At 37.2% G+C, this 23,955-nt stretch overlaps 1 protein-coding gene across 2 annotated transcripts in view; it reads right to left on the bottom strand.

The window, feature by feature from the left end:
- The window catches only part of LOC121315875 (pleckstrin homology domain-containing family G member 1-like), a 53,427-nt gene extending 42,550 nt beyond the window's left edge, over positions 1–10,877 (bottom strand). Inside the window, exon 1 of one of the 2 annotated variants that reach the window (XM_041250430.1) lies at positions 10,325–10,877. Coding sequence is in view for 1 of the 2 variants with exons in the window: in XM_041250429.1 (XP_041106363.1) it covers positions 5,338–5,347 (10 nt within the window). In the remaining variant the exon portion in view is untranslated. Of the gene's footprint in view, positions 1–5,337; positions 5,501–10,324 lie in introns of those variants that run through there. The other variant, XM_041250429.1, reaches the window with a different exon arrangement.
- Between the last annotated feature and the right edge of the window lie 13,078 nt (positions 10,878–23,955).

Here is a 23,955-nt window from a genome sequence, read left to right as displayed (position 1 = left end):
TGTACAGTTTGGTAAGTGAGCAATGCAGGCAATGAATTAGCAGCATTTCTAGTACACGGTCACTGACATTTTACTTTAAGAATAGGCCAAGACTTGCTTTGCAATCTGATTGAACCTGTCATCACTCCAAAAATTGCCCCTGGCAGTCCATACTTACTGTTAAGATCTTATAAAAAGTCAGTCCAAAACTTCCTAGTTTACAGTTATTTCCAAAAACTAAACACAGCAGTAGTGCTGTAGTAGCCCAAGGGACAAGCCTAGAACTACACAAAAGCCACGTCATGTTGTATTTCAGTGGCTTAAATAAAAGTAAACTGATTTTACAACCTAAATCCTATCTGCCAGACCAAAAGTGTACAAATCCATTCCACGATTTTAAAGTGGACAGCTTGTATTTAAATCTGAGATGCATCAGCAGTCAACACTGCTCTTTTCAAAAAAATACTGCATGAGTCAGCTTTTATCTATTAAAACCCTTAAACACAATGGTCCAGAAACCTGATTTGCAACTTTTTCACTGCTCCAATCCTCTCACTCCCTGTGTAGTGTGGAGAGAGAGAGAGAGAGAGAGAGACCCATCTTGAGTACTGCTGTTGAGAGACTCTCAAACTAAAACATGACATCATTCAATTCAACCAGGGACAATAGTAGCCTCCTCTGTGGGTAAATTTAACGTACACACTTCACTGAGCAATACCCTGCAACCGTTATTCTTTTTCGCACAAGGTCGCAGGACATCAAACAAATGCAATCCACACTTTCACAGCACTGCCCTTGCTTATCTCGGCTACATTGGAGCACTTTCGAATACCACGCTATGGTGGAAAAAAATAAAATCCTAAATATCGTCCACAATTTACGCTTTAAAGTTTTCAGGATATTGCAATACCTGTTTACAGAACTTTAGGTTAACCAATTAAGATTGACATTTAGAGTGTTAACACTAAGAACTTAAAATAGGTTAGTCAGGCCACCTTGTAATCTGTAAACACTCAGTGATTTCATTTTTGTGTATTTTTTTATTTTACTTTTTATTTAAACCAGCTGTATGCAAGTTAATTAAATAATACCCATCAGGCTCTTTAACACAATGTGAAATACTGTACAGATATCATCTTATCAATAATACAAAATAGCTTTAGTTCTTGTTATTATCTTTTGTGTAAATTTTACACAAGACATTTCAGGTTATTTAATTTATTTAATTTATTTATTTACTGGATTTATATTAGATCAAAGATTGAGATTTTAAAATCACTGCAACTTGATTTATTTCCTTCCTCACACGTAATACTGTTGATATACAAAAAAAAGGGCTATTGTTTCATGTTTTGCAAAGTATAGGTGAAGACAAGCCACAAAATCTAGGTAGGTCTTCATCTAAAAAAATACAGCAGAATATATTATGGTATTAAAAGACTTTACAACATAGTATTAAAAAGAGGCAGCATGTCTTTTGTAGTGCCAACACCAGCTTCAGCATCTCTATTGAACATATACTTGGATACGTCTATTCTCTACTGCTATTAGGAAACAAAGCAGTTGACAAGCTTCTTGTGTTCCTGACATTCCAGCCATCCCCACTCTTAAAGGCTATTCAATCAACATGAGCCACACAACCCTTTTTTGTGAGTTTAAAACTCACATAAGACTTTTTTTTTCTTTATTCACTATTGTATTTGCAAGCTTGTAAATGTGGACCTCTGAAAAAAAAAATCTTTAAAATGTCACCATTGCTTTAATAATAGTGTAAGTATACTGCATTTTCTACATACATGCAGTGGCAAATGCTCATTATGGTGTGATAGTTAAATGGAGACATTAACTAAGGATTTAGCTAAATTATAGTAAAACACTCAATTCCCGTCCCTGAAATAAAGGTGCTTGCTTATTATGTTAGTTTGACACTGTAGGTTTATTAATGTATACTTAGAAATTAGCCTAACAAGGACTCTGAGGAATCTCAAAGTATGGCAGACAATTTAAGGCAGCAATACAAAGTGTTAGCATGGCAGCAAATACAGACTGGAAGGCATTAAGTAGGTATGGATTTAAAAAATAACCCAGCTCAAGTTTCACTGGAGACCATGGGGGTGACACAGTTCTATGTAATAGTATTAATAACTCCCTGCAGTGCAATAACTACTACTGCTACTAATACTAATACTACACACACAGCAGTTTGTTAAGTATAAACACGTGAATGAACGTTACTGTGCAGGTGAGGGGCAGCATCAAAAGCCTCAGTGTTCAACCCCCCTGCAACATTTGTTCTCATAAAGATAATTGCAAACAGTTTTTCCTAAAAGACATTCATTGATTAAATTAAAGGCTTTACTAGTACTTGTGCCTTTGATTTGAGGCTGTATTTGGTTTTGATGGTGCAAAGGTTATGCGCCATGCAAACATCAATAGTGAATGTATTGTTACTGCGTCATAAAATTATACTGAGAGAGTCCAACCAGTTTCACACAAACATAAATGCATTCTGCTTGAGAGAACTCACTTAGAGTCAATACGTTTAAAACCAATTAAGCTTTTCACATATAAGAACATAAGACAGTTTACAAACGAGAGGAGGCCATTTGGCCCATCTTGCTCGCTAGGTTGTTAGTAGCTTATTGATCCCAGAATCTCATCAATACGCTTCTTGAAGGATCCCAGGGTGTCAGCTTCAACAACATTTCTGGGGAGTTGGTTCCAGACACCCACAATTCTCTACGTACAAAGTTCTCTGTGTAAAAAGGTATAGGTATATCCACATTGATTAACAATGCTGTGCACTGGAACATTTAAAGCTGATTGCACAGAAATATAACCCCCCTTTTATCAAAAAGCAGACATGGTTGGCAGTCTACTTAGCTTGATGTTTTAAAAGGCACTACAGGAAATGGAAGGCAGAAATGACGTGGAGTATGTAACTAACTACAAATACATGCACGCTAAAAGAAGTTAAGGGCAACATTGTTAGAATTGTTTCCACCAAGCATAAAACAGTATTCACATTTGTATTGGTTGTATTGGTCAATGGTTAGATGTAAATCCCCATGAATCACAATAAAGGCAATCAGAACTGACACCTCATGGCATTGTACTGGGATATTAAAATAAGAAACTATGTAGGTTTAAAGATTTACAAGACCTGAGAGCGTCAGACTCGTGTGTATGCCTTTGCTGTGATTCTGCTGTGCCAAGACTTGAGCCTCGCTGCAGGGACTATAAACAGGCTCACCTCTTATGACCTCTAGGACCATTCTATGGTTTATTAGATACTAGGTCACTATGACGGTCAAGGAAAAGCAAATATTTCAACCCTTATCCTTTTAAAGGAAAGACAATTAAATGACTATAACTCACACCAATCATTTTGATGAATAGTTATAGTATTTGATATCATCTCCATAGCACCTAAAATCATCACTTTTGAAAGCACTGGATCTACACTTATGACTCCTGAGAGCTCCACATTACAAAATACCCCACAGAGGTTTCCTTGGACATCATTTTGGCAAGAGTGTGTGGATGTTTCTCTTGTATTTGTATTTAATGGGTTTCCCTTAATTGTTTCTTTTTTTTTTTTTAACATTCCATACAGCGTGTAAAATAAAAAAGTTGGAAGTGGCAAGATTTCGGATTCAGTTTTTACTGGGTAAAATCATTACATTGTATAATCTTGCCCATTAGCTGTTAGTTCTGATACCCTGCCAAACATTCAACTTAAACTCACTGGAAACGCAATAAATTCTAGCTGCTTAACAGATGTTACCATAAGAAAAAGCAATTCTGTGAACTCTGCTTGCAGCTTAGATTGTTACAGAAAGTAGTCACCATAACAAACTAGGCTTTAAAATCAGTTTTTAAAATCACTGCCAAGCAAGAACCCTGCTTTTTTTTCAGATGGTGTACCAATGCCTTTTCCAGTGACCTTGACGATAACAGGATTCCCTCTGTACCGCTTTCAATGCACTGACTCAACACAGTTTGGCTGCATTACCAACACCACAGATTTAGTTTGGTAAGCAAAAGAAAAAAAAAAGTGATTTATCTTGCTATCTTGTTAGAATTGGCTTTGAAAATAGTGTGTTTTTTAAAACATATTTAAACAATTATTGTCTGCATACAGAGTGGTAATCTGTAAAAATATATATATTCTGATGTCTTGTGTTAGCAATATTGCCTATTGGCTCCATTATGAAAACACAGTGTTAGATCTTCCGACATTTCTGGTAAAAAAAAAAAAAAAAAAAAAAAAAAAAAAAAAAAAACATGGAAGGTCTTCAGCTGTACAAAGTCATTAGTCTAAAATACTGATGGAATTGGAAGGAACTATGAGATGGATAGAAACATTTAGGAGTACAAAGCAAATCATTTCAGTGTTTCAGACATTATGTATACTACAGTAGGTAGGTATCTACAGTTATATATATATACACTGTGGTTGGGGGAGTTAGGGTTTAAGCAGGCAGGCATAATGTCTCATGCTCAGTTCATGAGAAGGAAAGAAGGATCTTGGTCAACAAAGAACACGTTTGTGTTTGTTAAAACAGGTTCTAACAGATACAGCCTCCTTCCTGCTGTGCAGCTTCTTTCCACAGTGATTAGATTACACTTCCCAAAGCAGTGCACAGAAACCAAAGCCATTCCCTAAATAGTTACTTTAATGTTTATGAGTTTCAGTCGCATTGCCCGCTTATTTAAATTCGTGTGCTACAGTAAAAAGCCGTCTCCTAATCCAAAATACAGTAAAAAAAAAAAAAAAAAAAAAAAAAAGGTGTTTTTTTTTTTTTGGCATGTCACAAAGTTCACAGCTGTGACTCTGTCTTCAGCAGCTGTAACAACACTAACCCCCCCCCCCCCCCCCCCAAACCCCCGCCAAAAAAAAAAAAAAAAAAAAAAAACCACTAGCAGTCGTGATTTGACATTAATACCCGGGGACCCCCAATGATTATTTTAAACACACATAAATTACGTAAGTGGGATTTTTTTTTTAACGAGTCCGTCATCTGGTTCCCCGTCCCGTTAAACAGTAAAACTGTCTCTTATTTGTCACTTTTGACTATCCCCACCCGATAAAAGTGTAGTAGTTGTAAAATGATCTTTTGATACTTAAAAAAAGATTTTTCAAGTTACTACGTGATGCTCGAAATGGTGACCAACTTAAAAAAAAAAAAAAAAAATGAACACCAGAAATGAAAGCTATAAAAGGCTGTATTATTATATAGAGAAAAGCAGAATAATGCAGAGTTTTTTTATCTAAACTGTACAAGTAAAAAAAAAAAAAAAAAAGTTGCAGCTTCATAAATAATTAAAATAAATAATAAATATGCATTTGCTTACCAGTTGGCATGGTCCCTTAAATAAATAAGCAGCCCAGAACGTCTATACATCAAACCACTGAAAGGACCCAAGTGCAAATCTAATTCAGACTGCTTCTGCCTTCTGCCACTTGTACTTCCTTACATTCTGTCCAGTATTTCCTGTTCACAGACCTAGCTGTTCAGTGTCCACCACACACACACACACACACACACACACACACACACACACACACACACACACACACACACACACAAGCTGGTAAAGCCTGCACTCACTTTCTTTTCCTCTTGTGCTCTACAATAGGAAGGGCATAAAGCAGAAAAAGTTTCTCCAGGGGTGTACCACCATAACCAAACCTCCTCCCCCAGCTCCCTTCACTTTCCTTTTGCCCCACCCTCTTTCCCAGCCTAGTTAATAAGAAACTACAGTTTTAAAATAAGTTTCTCTCAGTCTGTCCAGACATACTTATAGCTATTAAAGACGTTTCATTCAAAGACAATGCTACACATTCACTACTGAGCTCTGCGGCCCGGCATAGTCTTGGAGGCTACTGTCTTGGTACCACTTCAGTGAGTTGGACCCTGTTCTCACAGCTATTAGTCGCTCACTTCTAAGACCCAAATCTCTCGGGGAAACCCCAGCTGCCACCACTTTACTAGAAAAAGCAAAAATGTGGTTTGTTTTTATTTTTACAAATATTAAATTACATTTAAAATTTTCCTTTTTTAATTTTTTTTTTTTTTTTTACTTTATATTCATCTGCCTGTAATAAATATTAAACACAAGGTTCCCACTATATGTATCTTTTAAAATACAAACAAAAGCAAAACAACAATTGTAAAAGGTCAGGATTAAGAATTTTGTTTCAATAAACTTCAAGATTTTTTCAAGCTACTTAACATGACAAACTAAAACTAACTTTGGATGTAACTGTCCATAATTTTTAAGAGTTAAAATATCTTACTGATGTCTTTAAAATGTATTGTTTTATGAAGTTATTATTTTATTTCCCATTTCAAAAAACTAATTTAGGCCAAGATTTAATAAATGAGGTTAGTTTAAAAAACACATGTCTTTTAAGCCCCTTTCCCTGTGCATTTTTAATCATCCAGCTCCATATGCCACTGCATAATAACAACAAAGCCCTGAGTACTGAGTTTGGACAGTACACAATGGGCCTTAAACAAAGGAGGAGTTGCCAAGATGACCAGGGCCACAGTGCTGTTGTTGCTGTGGCAACAGGAAGAGGATAGTATTGCAGAGGCCCCACAGCTGAGCCCAGAAACTGGAGGAAAAAAAAAGACTTAAAGTATGAGCATAAACAAACTAGGTACTATTTCTTCTTGTAGCGAGGAGGAAGAGCAAACAGATTTGTGGCCGGCACACACACAATGCCATTGTTCTCCTCAAGAGAGTTTAAAAATACAGACATTCCATTGAAACCATTTGAAAAGGGGCACAGAGGAAGAAAAGTATTCCAGCGTATGTCCTCACCTCAGAACCTGCTTATTATTCTAACATGCTGGCTTAAAAAAACTGCAGTGGTGTGAAGACCAATCACCTCAGGTCAGCTTGATTATCTTCAGCATTCCCAGATGGGGCACATGTGGGGGGCAACCAATAGGAACCCCCTTGGGGAATGACTTCTTTTAATCTGCATTTAAATGACCAATTAATACAGGTAAGGCCCACTTTGAGATTGATTACCTCTTTTATTGGGCCAATCAAGCATCCATTACAGTTTTAATTATTAGCTCTTGAGTTTGAATGATTGAAGCCAATTTGCTTTACATTAGTGTTCTGTGTCTAAGTTTTACATCAATAGCTCATTTGACACACACACACATAATGTTATTTATATTTTAAATAGTGAGCAGATATGCTTGTTGATTGTTTGGGTAGTATTGTTCCTTGGGATAACAGAATACTGAGCTCAAGTCGTGCCAGGTGCTCAGTGTTTGCTATTTGAGTTGAGTTAAAATTTGCAAATTGAGTTCATTAAGAATCTGTATAAATAGCCATTCAAAATTACATGATTTTAATTAACACATGAACAGCGAAAGATACGTCCATGCCCTGCTTGAGTAATGAAGATCGCCTGGTTGCTATCGGCCTGATTGAAGGCGGCCGGTCGGTCTGTCTGTGAGAAAAGTTGCCTGGAGAATGTAATGTTCTGCTTCAACAATCAGAAGACTAGTCCAGAGAAACCAGGAAACTGACTCTGTGAGGGACAGGCCACATCCTGGAAGGCAGAGGGTCACCACACCAGCCCAGGACTGTCACATCTGACTGATCCATCTGTGTAATTGTTTTCAGACTGTAGTGGCTATATCACAAGAAATTCCAGGAAGAAATAACCTGCGCATCAGCAGAATGGCAGTAGCTCGCCGTCTGCATGAAAATGATTTGCATGTTCGGAGGCCAAATTGCCGTCTTCTGTGGGCCAGAAAACATCTGAGGTGGAGCCAGAGAGTGTTGGAGTGTTTTATTCACCAATGACTGCTGTTTTGCCCTTGACAGACCTGATAGAAGACAACGTATGTGGAGACGTCGTGGTGAGCATTATGCTGACTGTTGCGATGTTCCAACCAGTGGGGAAACCATGACCAGCCAACCTTCACCAGCTGGCTACAGCTGCACAGGAAGAGTGGCAGAACATCCCACAGCAGTCTATCAGGAGGCTGATCAGGTCTATGCGTCAACGATGCCAGGATTGTGTTAATGCTCAGGGAGGTCATATCCGATACCAACTTTGTAATGTTTTCATTTTGACAGTGTGTCACGTTTCATATTGAAAACTTTTTTATCTGTATTTTTGTTCACATGTTCTGTGATTTTGTTTGCTATCTATGTTTAAAATATTTGAGTAAATCCATCAGACCTAAGTGTTGCGTTTCTTTTGTGCATCAGTATATATTCTAATCAGTATATATTCTAATCAACACAAAATAAGAAAAGTAATAAGCTGGTTCATTTTAAGGTTCATCATTTCTGTAGTTCTCAATGAGAAGAACTGCAAGGAAACACTTGTAGTACAATAATGAAACAAGCTCAAAAAAAAAAAAAAAAGATTAGAATAGCGTTAAAGAGTTAATTTTTTTTTAGAGTTGTTGCTTCCAATATCCATTAATCCCACTTTGACCTTTCTGGTATCTCCCCCATATAAAACAGACTGGTACAAATTGTGTAACTAATTGTAACCTTACAAGGCAATACATCTTAAAATCACCCATCAAATACAGATAGAAGACAAACGACCCACTCACTGAATGAATTCTTATTATATTCTAAAAGGCCTTTATTCTGCTGTAGGTTGTCCATTCCTCTACGCTCAGTCATCCCACGGATCCCAGTTTATAGTGAACGCTGCAGGTCTTCGGATTTCAATTGATGGCTGTCAGGTTAAACAGCTATAGTAAAGGCAGCTGCGTCCTGGGCGAATGGAAACCCACAACTTCATATATTCATCATGGCGGTTCCTGCCAACAGCAGAGACTGTTCAGCAATGGGGAAACTCATAATGCAGCTCCTCTGGTTACTCCTAGCTGTTCGAAAGATGCCCTAGTTAAATAAAATGAGCTTGAAAACCTAACGTGGCAGTCATGTGTTAAATGAAGATCATAAAGTCATTAGAAATTACTTCAAACAGGTTCAGTAACAGGACAACAACACAGGAACATGCTGCCTCCTTACTGATGTTCTAACTTTATAAAGACACTTTTTTTTCAGTTTTACAACAGATTCCTAGATGCAGCTTTTGCAGATGCATGTTATTTCTCTTCTAACCACTTGGCGGCCACACGATACAGAGAAAAACAGCACATTTAGCTTTTTGTTTACGGACAGGAAGAGCGTTGCTCTTTCTCAAAATTCCAGCAAGATTATAACCAGCAATGAATTGAATGAAAGAAGGTGTAAACTGACAAATTCCTAGAGTGTATTTCAAGGTGGTATACTAAAGGTCCAATTGACAACACTGAAGCCTGAACAAACAGCAACGTCAGTGTTGAGTTGTCACAAGCTTAAAGGCAGCTGATACAATTTAAGTCATAGCTGCATTTGCTTAATGCCAGGTGACTAACTGGAATGAACCACTCAACTGCACCAGATTTTATCGTACAATGTAAGTTTTACTCATTAACCTAATACAAATTTAGACAAGGCGTCTGTTTACAAGGAAAGCTTTTCCTTGTTTACGACTCTTGAAACCTACAGGGATTTAGTATAAAAAACACTTATTTGCAAACAATGTTCATCTCTTCTGAATTCTGCCAGGTCTGCAATAATACCGGAAAAACAAAAACCTGCTCCAGTTACTATAGAAATAAACCACTTGAATTTCAACTGCAGTTTCTAAGGGTGCCAGAAACTACGCACCTAAAGCATACAGAAACAAAAAGCAAATACCCAACAGCAGAAACGTGTCAAACCATGATATCAATCTATTACACCGCAAATTATAATCACATCAATTGTAAAACAGTATGTTTTTTTAAATTATTATTACCGTAACTTACTTGGCAAGAACTGTGGAACGCACACCATCTTAAACTGCAAGCACAGCAGCAATTCATATACTGTAGTTAACTTTTGTTTTACCACGGCACATTAAGAATCTTTATAAAAAATATGTTTTTTTTTTGTTTTTTTTAAGGTTCTTAAAAACCAACATGTATTATATAGAAACAAACAGATAACATAACGTCTAACAAGTAACAGACACCGGGAGGGTGGTGTGCTTCAAATAGAAATTTAGACTGCCAGAAGCATACAACCAAGGGCTACATATTTTCTCTGTAATTGAGCAAGCTAAATGTGAGGGTTTACACATTACTCTTTAACATTATCTATCTATCGGGTAATTAAAACACTCGTCTGTAAAAAGTAAACTGACACTAATCCGTGTTACTGTGTTTTCTTCCAGGACTTGTAAGGTGTATATAGTTTAATTCCTCATCTACAAACTATGGCAAGGTAGGGATGTTAACAAATAAATTACACTTACCGTGTAGGCAATTTCCACTCCAGTAAAAGGAGCCTTCATTTGTTGGGGATGTTAATTCAAGACGCTACTTTAAAAAGGATATCCCTCTGTGGCAGTTGCTCTGCCGTGCTGCAGAAGTCTATTAACCGTTTCCCCTCCTATTTTCTCAGGCATTCAAAAGGATGACAACTAGTAAGATGCTCCCTCTGTCAAAGTCCACATGTGAATGTGATCGGATTGGAGAAGCAGTGAGCGAGAAAGGCAGCACCTACTAAGCGCATCATATAATTAACTACCGGCGCTGAGTTTTTGTCAGAAAGCAAACTATCAGCCAAGGGCTATCAACTCAATTTTGAATGGAGACTCATACTGCAGTTTCTGCTGATAACGGAGCTGGGTGGCTGCCAGCACTGCAGTGCAGACAGCAAAAGTATATCAGAGGAAAAGTATTTTCCCTCTGACGAGCGCTTCCACTCTCTGCAACATCTCACTTCTTTTTAGGTGGCACTTGGTTTGAGTTGCCAAGAATCGGTGCTCTTCATCGTCAGAACAGCAAGACTTTGAAATAAAAGCAAAAGGGCAAATCTTTACTTTGTTCCTTTTTTTTCCCCATAAAGAATGAAAGCACTTTTTAAATTCACAATAACTGTAAATGACCTGCCATAATATATCAACTACAAAAACAAAGTGTAAATTAGGTTTTGCAGATTATTTTATTCTTCCCTTCAAAGTTTTTTACACCCTAGTTTTATACACCCTAGTTTCAAGTACAGGCAGGAACTGAATTTACATAGGGGATCCAAGGTGTACATTGCCTATGCCCAACAGTATATCCACATAACTAGTCCAGCTAGGTAACATATTTCCAAGCTCATGCAGTAAATTATTATTTGCCTGCGTTAATCAAGGTAATTCCGATAATGGATTTGAAGGGTTGTTATTATTTGTTAGATTTACTGTTATATACAAACGCTAATTTAAGACCTAAAAAGTTTCTTCTGGTGTAAGTGGACATTAAAAAAAAACAGCTATTGTTTGTTTCAATATAATCTAGTAATTGTAATAGAAAAGAAAGACAATAACAAAAAAAAACAGGCCAAGCCTTTGCATCAGGGTTACTGTAGCTAATTTAGTTCTCATAAAGAGTAAATGTGCATATATTCACATGACATCACAAATGTATACTATTAGTCAGTAAATATAAACTATACTCTCATACACCTATTACACCAGACCCTCTCTATTTAGCCTTTGTTTTTAAGATGGAATCAAATGTAGGCGGCCAACATGAAAGCCCCTATTTTAAGCCATTATGTAATTCCTGAGTGACTCCTTCTGGAATTGTAGATTTATTGCAAGAGACCCATTTAAATTAAGTAAATGTCAACACAACCTTCAGAGGAATGTGAAACCAAGTAAGTTACCATAGCGGAACAGTTTCTTATCTTTGTAGTTCTTAGTAGAAACTGTATTACGAGCAGTGTCAACAGTAGCAACTTCACTTCTATAAACAAAAATAAATAAAATAAAAAATAGTATCATACTTTTAAAGCCTCACCCGTCTGATAGTAATGGAATAGAACAGTCAAAAAGCTTTTTTTTTGGTGGGTTAAAAAAAAGGGGTAAAAATCATCCACTGTTGTAATGCCAGCTGAAGGTTAGTTTGTCAGGCCATCAACTTTATCATTGCAGTCGAACACCACAGATGAGGGGTTTGGTGTTAGGGACACAAATATGCCAACACTACTATTCAAAGTACAGCATTCATATTATTTTCACACGGGTTACCTGTTTTTATAAATCTGGGCTACTAAAAAGTTATGCCTAGTTTTTCCTGGCTTCCAAAATCCATGACTTGTTCCTCAATGAATACATTTTGTCTAATATGGACACTAGTTCAACACCTGACAATGATACTTTATGTTTTGTACCTAGGCTGAGAGCACAATAAAATCCATACAGTAAGAACGAAACATAAAAACAAAAAACTTTCAATTATTTCTTATAAAATAAAGAACAACCTCTCCAAGTTTCAAAACCGTCAAGTTCTACTTCCAGCATATGTATGGTGATAGTTACAGTACACCAACAAAAAATAACAAAAAATGTATTAGTCATCTTTTCACGTATATATTTATCTGAACCAGTGGCAAAAGGAAACAAGTTATTTAACTTGAATGTTTTGTGGAGGTGCATCCATGGTGGCATTGGATTACCCTTTCCTTTTTATGAGTCATTTTCAAACATGTTATGACGAATCAGGGCTATAGCGTTATCACTAACTGATAACCTAAGCAGTGTCTTGACCAGGCCACTTAAAAGGTTTTGCGGGAAACAACTTTACCTTGTGTTTATGAGAAATTTGAACTGAATCCAAGTACTGACTAACTAAATGACATACTGGGTTTATACTGGGAAACTTGGAATTTTTCAAACACCAATAGACATATATCACTGCTGGGGAAATCTGGTAGAGGAGTTTGTTGCATCCAGTGGCCATATATTTGACCATAAAACAAAATTAACAGATCTTTGTCACTTTCAAGGTGGGGATTACAGCAATTTTCTCGCCTGGAGGAGAACAAATCAACAGCTTTGCAAACAACATTCCCAAGTAACTTAACACTCCAATTGCACTGTCAAAGTTTCCCACATGTGTTTCTCTCGACACAGACCAGTGAATACAGGACCTTTGTGGCAAATTAAGGCCTCCCTGAATCCATTATCTTAAAGGAAATCGGTTTCATCACAATAAGAGGAATGACAGATGGATTGTCAACTCCACTACTGTATAGCCCTGTGGCTAGATATATACATCCTCAATGGGCAAATAAAGAAAAAGGTATGTACAGAACCCACAAAATAAGAAAACACATTTGTCAGGAAGCAAAAGCCTGTCTTCATGTAGATAAGATGTCATAGTGCTAGAGTGACAGCCCTCAAATCCGTGGCCATGCAGGGATGGAAATAAGACTCCAATTGCATAGCAGATTGATCCATTCCTGGTTTAATAAGACACACCTGAGCTTATTACCTATACTCTGTCCATTCCTGGTTTAATAAGACACACCTGAGCTAATTACCTATACTCTGTCCATTCCTGGTTTAATAAGACACACCCGAGCTTATTACCTATATACTGTGGCTAATTAAACTCATAGCAAAACCTGGAATGGCTTGAACTGCTATGTAATAGGAGTCTTATTTCCATCCCTGCAATGCATAGGGGGCTACGTGCTCAGTGGGCTTTGATACCACAATTTCTTTGATCACAAAACACAAACAGGGCCATTTAACCTGATGTTATCACAAACAGCCAAATCTCTGAGATCGCGATTCAAATAAAAGCAAAAAAAAGAGAGATAGATTATATATATATATATATATATATATATATATATATATATATATATATATATATATATATATATATATATATATATATAGACACACGCTCAACTGGGATATAAAATGCCAGATTAAATATGTTAGTACAAGTGTTTCTGCAAGATAATCTGGTTTTAGTATCATGTCTGTCACCATTCCTAACACCCACAACATTTAGAATAGCTCATAACAGATGACCATGCATAGTTTAATAGGCTTCATTATCTTAACTAATCCACGTCCAAGAATGATAAGACCACAGTGACACCCTACACAAGAATAATCATGCCACGCTTCTTTACAATAGTAAGAGCTCAAAATATATCTAAAACTGTATGTGCGGCTTAAGTACAAATCATCTTCGTTTTGTTTGGTTTATACCAATCAAATGATCAGATTTTTTTTTTTAATCTTAATAGACAGCTTCATTTTTCAGTATATTTTGGAAATTGGTTTTCCCGGGATTTAAAATTAGAAAGACTGTTTGTCCATCGTGATTCCTCTAATCTTACGGGAGACTACACAGTAACATTCAGCGCTGGGACTTTTATTCCAAATATAATAGAGATTTCTGGTATAGAAGTAAGGCATCAAAAGCTACAAAACATAGGATGGTGTTTCAATTAAATAAAATAACCTTGGACTCCTTTCTCTAGGAAATCTCGGTCCTTATGTCTTCCTCTAAAAATTACATGTCTAAGAATGGATTCTGGGACACTATCAACTTAACTACTAACTTCTCAGACTATATAAAATAATATAGGACATATACTTCTACAAATACACATTTCAGAATATTATTACAATATATTTTTTGACCCTGTGTGGGAGGGTAGTGGGTGGAGCTTTTGGGAAGGACCAGAAATGACAGCACACAGGAGCCGGAAATGGAGATTAGTCCTTAGAGCCCTGTACCATCAATGGTATCAGGGCAGGGTTTTATTTTACAAAAACAATAAAAATAGAACAGTCTAGTATTGCAAAAAATAAACAAGAAAACCACCTGGAATACCAGCAATGGTAAACTCAGGTTTGAAATAAAAAGAGTAAACAAAAATGTCACGGTTACAAAATAAATAACAACAAAGGAAGCACTGGGTTTCGTTGTGGTACTGCGGTGGGTTTCCTCTCACCGCTTCTTAGCTCCCTTTCACAGATTAATGGCCAGTCCTCGGTTCCTCATTCCGGTAATCCAACAGTGTCCAAGGTTTTCAAGCTTCTGTGAATAACAGCAGTGAATGAAAGCAACACAACAAGCACAGCATGTGTTTTCAGTTCAGCCCAGGGAGCAAATGGCAAATGGCAAAACTGCAATCAGCACGCTGCCCCACGTCAGCCAATCAATGAGAACAGCACAGCTGATTGCAATAATGGGACCCGACGGCCGCATGGTTCTACCTTGGGCCAAGATGGCTGCCTGACCCGGAACTTCCTGCATGGTCAGAGTTCAGCCTCCTGATCCAATCACGGTCAACCCTACACAGCGCTGCTGGTGGTCGGGAGGGCAAATTACGACAGGGACTCCTTCCAGTCCTGTCACACCCTGCCATAATCTTAAAGCATATTGGTAAATGTGTCAATATTAGCTAAAAATATGTTTCAGCGATAATATTGTCATACGTTATTGATAACACTACGCACTACCATGACGCTATAGATGTCTGATATCAAATATCAAAATAAAAACAATTATTGCTGTGGAGAAAATATTCAAATGGGCTTGCCCTACACTTAATGTGTTTCACTCTCACAGCAGCCCTCAGATAATAATGTATTTCGCCTTGAACCCTAAGTCTGTGTTAACCTGTGCTAAAACAAAAAAAGATAACAATATAAAATAAGCAGTGCATCTGCTGTTAGTAAAATAACCAGTGGCTGCCTGTAACCTTGCCTAGGTTAATTGGCCAACAGACTTGGAGACAGCTGGAAATATGATCCTCCATGAAAATGAAAGGTAAGCCCTGTATTTTAGTAACTTGTTCTCTACTAAGCCTTGGGACCTCGCCATTATCAGCTCCAATGCACCCTCTTCCTGTACCTGTCTGAGCACCAAAACTAATCAATCTTTATTTTATATAGCGCCTTTCATAGTGGACCACCATCACAAAGCGCTGTACAAGGTGCAGTAACAACAAGAAAATACTTTAAATACAGAGAAATGCTTAATACATGATATAGAGTTAAATAAATACAAAACAAACCATAATGTATGCCTTATACATTAAATACAGTGGACAGTGCATAATACATGATAATAGCAAAATACATGAAATGGTACATTAAATACAGAATAAAGTGCATAATACATGAAATAGTACATTAAATACAGTGGAAGGTGCATCATACGTGAAATAGCACATTAAATACATTGGAAAGTGTATAATACATGATAGTAGCATAATACAGGAAATAGTACACTAAATACAGTGGAAAGTGCAGAATACATGATAGTAACATAATAAGTGAAATAGTAGCAGCAACACAGCAGCTAATAACAGATACCAGGCTTAAAGAGCATGAAAAGCAAAAGAGAACAAGTAGGTGTTGAGAGCTGATTTAAAGCGAGTGACGGTGGGAGCATCACACACCAAAGCTGGGAGAGAGTTCCAAAGAGTAGGAGCCATGAAGCTAAACAAGCTTTCTCCAAGTGTGGTGCACCCCATTCAGGTGTTTCAATTGATAGAAATACTTCCTCTGTTAAGGTTTTCCAATAGGGCACCAACAATATTTGCCTTGTTTAAAAAATGTAAGTAAACCCCACAAGCAAAAAGCAATGCAAGTTGAAAAACAAAATCAGTTTTTCCCCTAGTGATAAGGTTTGCCATTTCAGAATTAGTTCACTGTTGACCAGACAGAATTAACACTACACACTCTCTTTTCATCAGAGATATTGGATTACCTTGACTACTTCCAAGTTCCTAATTTTTAGATATAAGACGTTCATAAGAACTTTACTAACAACACCCAATAATTTGACAAACCACAATTCCCTTGTTAATGAAATCATAAAAGCAGGCCAGTACCAGAACTTAAGTCACAAATCATCAGGCATTTGTATTGAAGATCTGTATTGTAGTTTACCTATTACATTTTGGGTGGTAAAGATTAGACCTACACTACAGAATCAAAAAGGTTTATATGAATAACTGGAACTTTACATAACATGTTTTTTGCTCTGTGTCAAAAAATGTTGAGGTCTTGTAGTTAGGCTTTGCAGTTTTGACTTGAAATGTTGTTGTGACTGCTGTGGATATGCAGCTTTTGTATCAAAATGAAAGAATTTTAGATATACAGCTATGGCCAAAAGTTTTGCATGACCCTATAGAATGAACACATTTTGCTTCATAAAGTTGAGTGAAACCTGCTGAATAATGTTATGTTACCATACTGAATTACTGGTACATACCGTTTTCTAGTTTTCCATATACTTAACGAAAAACTGACAATAAAAAAAAAAAAAAGACCTTCTGAAATCTATCATGAAATACTGTACTGCTATTATGGCTTATCAATGCAATATCAATATCAATGGTTTAATAATTGCAATATCATTTTGTAGTTTCTTTGATTACATGATGTTAAACAAAATATCTAAATTATGTTCATATAGTTTTTAATTTTCTTATGTCTCAATACCAAAATTCTAGGCGATGCAAAACTTTTCGTCATAGCTCTAGATAATGCATGTCTATAACACTGATGTGTACTTTTCAGTTCTCCAACATTAAAAGGTTACAATAGGACACTTAAAGGGAAATTCCTGCACTCTGTGTAAACAGGGATTCGTCAGATGAAGGTTTGGAGATAAGGGATATTTGTAGTGGCATGACAACAGCAGTAATTAAGTCTATTTTAACATGGGAATATTTACTCAGAGTAAATCAGACCTAAATTGCTTCTGGGTACTTGTTTGCTATGCAAAGGCTGCTGAAACACTACTACTTTTCATAAACACAGTGTACTGTAGGTTGTAAAGGCATTGCACTTTGCAAATCAATGACACTTGTGCACTGTATGTATATTTGTAAAAAAAATCATCAGTTTAGCAATCAGACTAAAGACTACTCGACAAATAAAGTTAATTGGCTGCTTTATTATTATCTCCGAAACAAGTGTGTGTCATGGCTAAAAATATAGATTTGCTGTAAGATCATTTAGGGAGCACAATTTCTGGGCAGTTTGCTTTCTGTGTTAATGAATTAAAAAACAAAATATGCAAAGAACTAAAGAGTGTCATCACTGTTAAAGGGAGACAAAAGTTACTCACACTAATACGTAATAAGAAAACATATTTGAAAGCCTTTATTGTTGCACCTGTAATTGAGAAGTTGAAGCGAGTGGCAAAGAGTAAACTGGCTTTGCTAACAGATGGATCTGCTTTAACACAGATGAACATGCCACACTCTTGACACGGCAGCACTAAAGCTTTAATCCCACTGCTTTAGGGGACAGTCTTGCAAAAAAAAAAAAGGTATGTGCACATATTGAACAGCAGGTGACAAAAGTTACTTGGACTGCAGTTCACAAGTTCAAATGGAGGTAAAATTCATCTCCGTGTTTGGACAGGATTCACCCTGTCTCTAGTAACAGGTAGGCAAGAAGTGTGATTTTTTGTTTTGCTTGCTTTATTTTTTTTTATACATTATTCCTTCGAATTTAAGACACACTTTTTTTTAAACAATTTTTTGCTTCTCAAAAATAGCCTGCGTCCTAAATTTGCGTACAGTATAGTGACGCGGGTATTAAAATCATCAAAAAAAGATGACTAGCCGAGTACAAAAACAGCAACTGCCAAAAAAGACATCACTGTGCCTATTCCTTAACTTGAATGGCTGTGAATTCATATACATTTCAATTTTTGATTGCTATTCCTGTGATCTCCCACTTGAATAAATTTTTTTTAACGATGGATGTGAACCAAAACTAACTTCAACACTAAAGACATTAAGGGAGGTTGTCATTGAACTTACAGTTTCTCATTTTTTTAAAGTGTACCACTGTGGAGTGTTTTATAGTTATGGATGAAGTATCTGGTTAGAATAATGAAGCCTAGAGGTCCCCAGGTGGCTCATCCAGTTAAAGTGCTGCCTCTGGGAGCGCAGGATGAGTCACACAGCTTGGTCAGCGTCAGTTTGTGTCTGGGCTGTGCAAAGAGGCCGAACTTTGCTGGGGAACTCCAAAGGGGGTGTCACATTGGCTCCGACACTCCCAGGGTGGGGGGACGGGAAAATGGCAGGGACTCATTCTCCTCATCGCGCAACAATGAACCCTACTCGCCAGACAGAGAGCACAATCAGAGTGGATAAAAAGCAGGGCTGAGCTCTGTTCTCCAGGAACAGTAGCCCGCCCACCTCTGCTATGGATTGCTTGATGTAAAAGCCATTCTGGTTTTAGGCTTGTGAGATCGGAGAATGCTCACATTCCCTCAGAACGTATGTGCTGTGTGGGGACTCACTGTGGTGAGGTGAAAAAACATAATTTGACATTCCAAATTTGGGGGGGGGGGGGGGGTTTGATTAATAAAAATAGTAGTTGGTCACTCTAAATTTAAAATAAATAAATAAATAAATAAATTCTGAAGCCTAGGTTATACAAATAGAAAGCATAAGCACATACAATCAACTTGCAGACAATAAGTTCTTGGGCTAAAGTAAACCCCAAATAAATAGAAAACTGCACTGTGTAACTAGACAGCTCAAACATTCCCTGTATTCAAACGCCCACAATGTTTACCTAGTACTCTATGAAAATTAAACATCATTATCATACAAAACCCATGCATTGCAATTACATATTTGTATTGCTTATCTTTTGTTATATGTATCCCACCTTTTAAAGAACACATAGTAAAAATCTCAAACACTGTTATTACTGAAGCACACATACAACAAATGTCAGATATACTGTAATTCATTCAATACACTTTACCTGCAGTAATTTTTAAAATATCAGGTGGGTAAGGACCTAAAGTGAAAACATTTACTGGGCATGTCACAAGTTTTACATTTTGATTTTTCTTTCTTTCACTCGATTTCTTGTGTTAGAACATATAACCTTCATAATATATCATAGGTTAAAGTACAAGTAATTTCATTTTTATACTCGATTCACTCAGGACTTTTTACACATTTTGTTTGAGATTCACAAATGTAAAACGCTCCCAATTCAATTCAAGGGTATGTAAGTAGTGCAAATCCAGCATTACTGTTTTAGCTGGTGTCCATCGCCTCTTCATCAGTATTGCCTGGTATAGAAATGAACAGCTATATCTGGTCTAATTAGGAATGCTTTAAACAACCATCCCAATAGGATTAATGAATTTTTCACTTAGCGATTAATCTTATGGGTCTAAAATAATCTGATGAAAACCTTACTTTTGAGTGACGGACATGTTCTGGAGTATTAATCAATGATCTAATCTACCTTTTCATTCACTTGCAGGTATTTATTGTTTCAGCTCAATAGAAAAATGACAAATTTACACATGCACACAAGATATGCTAGTATTTTGGAATCAGATTCAAAACTTCCAAGTATGCAATTAGGCAACAAAAGCTGACACAAATACAAGACTACGGATAATTCAGATGGCACATTTTGACCTACATTGGATGTTAACCCACTATGCAAAACTATTATTACACTATAACAATTCTATGCATGGCACAAAACCAATTTAATTGTAACATGGGTGATACATGCCGGAACCGATTAAGAACCTGCTGTAATCGTGCTGCTCCACTCTAGGTTTAACAAGCTTAGGGGCTCAGTACTGTCTATAATCTCTTGGCTGGGCAGTGACACCAATGGGTCCCTTAGCATACAAGAGGACAAACACCACGTTTAAAAAAATGTTTTACACAATGTGTGGAACAGCAGTGCACTAAAAAGTAGAAAAAATGGAGGGAACAACACATACAAAATTAAAACAATTTCCTAAAAGCTTCTGTGCTTGATGACCTACGCCAGCCCTGCAACACACCTTTTGGTGGCCGACCTCTGTCACGGTTATTCTTGCTCTCTTGCCTTTTGCTCTATGTTTGAAGTTCCACACAGATAGGGGAGCATCCTTAGTAGTCTTATCATACCTGGCTTTCTCTTTCTTTCTACACCCACCAGCTTGTTCATAGGCCCAAGCCAAGTGTTTGTAATGCTCTTATACCCACTGTTGTATTACTTCCCATGTAATTGGCAGATGTCCCCAGTGCCATCTCTCCTGGGAGATGAGATGCCGATCAAACATTAGATAAAAGGCGACGTACCCTGTAGATGCATGCATCATATTGTTGTAGGCATGTACTAAGCCTGGAAGATACTCTGCCCACCTTCCCTATATATACACAAATTTATTTTCAAATATTTGTTTATTTAATTTTTTTATTGTTTTCTGAGGATGCGTGTTATGTAATATGTCTGTATATAAACACATTTCTGTGCAAATGTCCATTTATTTACAATGTTCCGGTTGTGTAGATGCTTTATATGATGTTCCTGAATAAAACTACGACTTATATTCAATTGTTTGTCCTTTCATTATAATATTGATGTTGTTTTTAATATGCCGGTCAAATTGACTGGTCATGGTTGTTCTAGGTATGCCTATAAAACGCAATCGTTCTAGTGTTAATGAAAACTAACTCAAAATTAGCACCTTGGTCAGAGAGAAATTTTCAGGGTAGCCAAATGGCTGTATAACATGAGTCTACAACACCTTAACTACTTCAGTCCAGTATATACGCATGTACGTCAAATGAAAAAGCGCTTGCAGTACTATGTCGTTCCTGAGTACATCAAGGTTTGCCGTCTATTCTATGTTTTGTTTTTTTATCATTCTGATCTCTTTGTATACATGCCCTAAGGCAGTGTTAGTAATGTGATATGTGTTTTGAAGTTGTGAAGTGATCAAAATCATCATGTGACTTTATTATACAATTGCTTTCCATGAAAAAAAATCCCTAGCTATCTGTGAAGACACTGAGATGAGGTGTAGATACCCCAGCCAACAATCAATGATCTAAAGTATATACATAGTATTTCATTTTATTATTGTTGCAGTTTTGCTTGTTTACTTTTATATTGATATTTGATTGCAAAAATACATTGATTCTGAGAACGGGAGCGATGGAGTTTGAGCTATGTTCGGAAGATTATGAAAGCAGCGACAGTACTTTGAGTATCTTTTAGAGTGCTGTGACAAAATACTGTAAAGCCATAAATATTTGCAACCAAAATATTTGGCAAATCACACCCACAAAATCTATTTTTCTCCATAAATGTTGGTGACCTGAAGCAATATAAAATTTTTATATTGTTAGTAGAATTAAATTTTGTGCCAAAAATGTTTTTTTTCATACATACAAAAAAAAAAAAAAACGCATAATAAAAGGATTGCAAAATATTTATGGTTTTACAGTACTTACAAACTACAGCACTGAATATGAGGCTGTGAAGCAACTTTCTAAGGCAAGAAGATCACTTGCAATGCCTGTGCCAAGTAGTGCTCTGATTGCTTTGTTACAATCCCTCCCACACAAGGTTAGTGGAGACCACAAAAAAGGTGCAGGGCCTGCTATGAAAACAAATCCAGTAGGATAGCAATCATGGGGTTCTGCTGCCTTCGATCACTTCAATGATTGGCACAGAGTGAATTGCTAACCCTACAAAAAATATGTGACAATATTTCACAATATAACTGTTGCTGTTATAAGGTGTTGTTTTGTTCATAATTACATATGTATGTTTTACCATTTTTTTTATTCCTTTTATACAGGGTGATTGGAAAGTAAGTTTTCCACATCAATGCACCATATCTCATATGGTTTCCACTACATGAGAGTAGATGTTAAAACATCATGCTGATTTGAACTCGGCTTTCGCCAAGATAAGCACCAACTAAGACGTAGCTTTACATTAAACTAATGTGATCCATCTGCATCTGCATCCATTTGCGTTTCTTTCCATCTGATCATGTACATATCCTTCTGCCTGGTGTTGATGGCTGTGTAATGCTGGCTCCAGGGACCAGCTTATTTTGCCTCCCTAGAGCATCAGCAAGCACAACAGCTACGGTGCTGGCTCTGGGGATCAACCACAGTGCTGTCTCCACAATGCATCAGCATGACAGCCATCTGGACTGAGCTAAGTAGGGTACATCTCTGGGGTCTTCAAGTGGGCACCTTCCATCGTGTTTCGTCGACTAGCCAATAACACCTCAAGAGGGCTCGACGGTGATTCTGGCATCCCAGCATCACCCCCCCTCCGTCCCCCACTCAGCTCAGCCCAGCTTACTTACCCATACATCCCCTTTTCTTTCTTTCTATTGTACTTGAGATGCCCAACCAGAATCCTTCTGTCTCAACCACAGCCAGCTGCTGCTCCTCTCTGCTGCTTCAGATAGGTTATTCGATGTGCGACGCAATTCTTGGTCACTGAATTCGATGTCTCTGAGAAACCGGTTTGTAGAGTGTGCCACAAATCCTCAACAACCCACCTCCACTGGATAAACCCGGACTCTCCATCCTCGCCGCTCCGCTTCAGTGGCTAGTTGAGCATATTTACTTTCTAATCACCCGGGATATTGTGTCCGTAATTTTGTACATACTTGTACATAAAAACTTGAATATTTCTGTTATGTATATAAAACGCTGATTTTATTGTTTATACATTTGATAACTATATATATAGACCACAAAAGCTTACCATCACATGTCACGCATCATTTGGTCCCTCTGGGAGGCCAAAAACAGAGAATCAGAATGCCCAGATTGAAATACTTCTTCCTAGCAGCTGTAACCACATTCATCCCCAAAATAGCCTGACCATCACCTAAAAAGCCACCCTTCACAATAGCAACTTGTGGCAGGATGGCTGGGTGGATAGAGACTCAGAGATAGTAACTGCAGGTTTTAAGTGCTGGGGTGCATGTTTATTAAACACAAATAAAACAAAAAACACAAAACAAATAGGCACAGGGCCACAAAAGGTTTATACAAAAATAGAAATCAAACATAGGAGTCAGGCTGAGCAATACCTTCACTGACTTATGAAAGCAAAGAAACACAATCAACAATCAGACCTTCCATGTGGCCTCCCCTCTCCCAGGCAGTTCCTCCAACAGTAGATCTCATGCCTCTATTAAATACCACGTGGCCAGGGTTGCTTGACAATTAATAATTCAATCAACACCTGGCCACATTCTGCATATGTATTTGGCAGAGATAGGAATTAACCCTATCCCTGCCACCCATCACCACAAACACACCCAA

The sequence above is a fragment of the Polyodon spathula genome, chromosome 5, assembly GCF_017654505.1.
Source record: "Polyodon spathula isolate WHYD16114869_AA chromosome 5, ASM1765450v1, whole genome shotgun sequence".
NCBI lineage: Eukaryota > Metazoa > Chordata > Actinopteri > Acipenseriformes > Polyodontidae > Polyodon > Polyodon spathula.
This window is presented reverse-complemented; position numbering and strand designations above follow the sequence as displayed.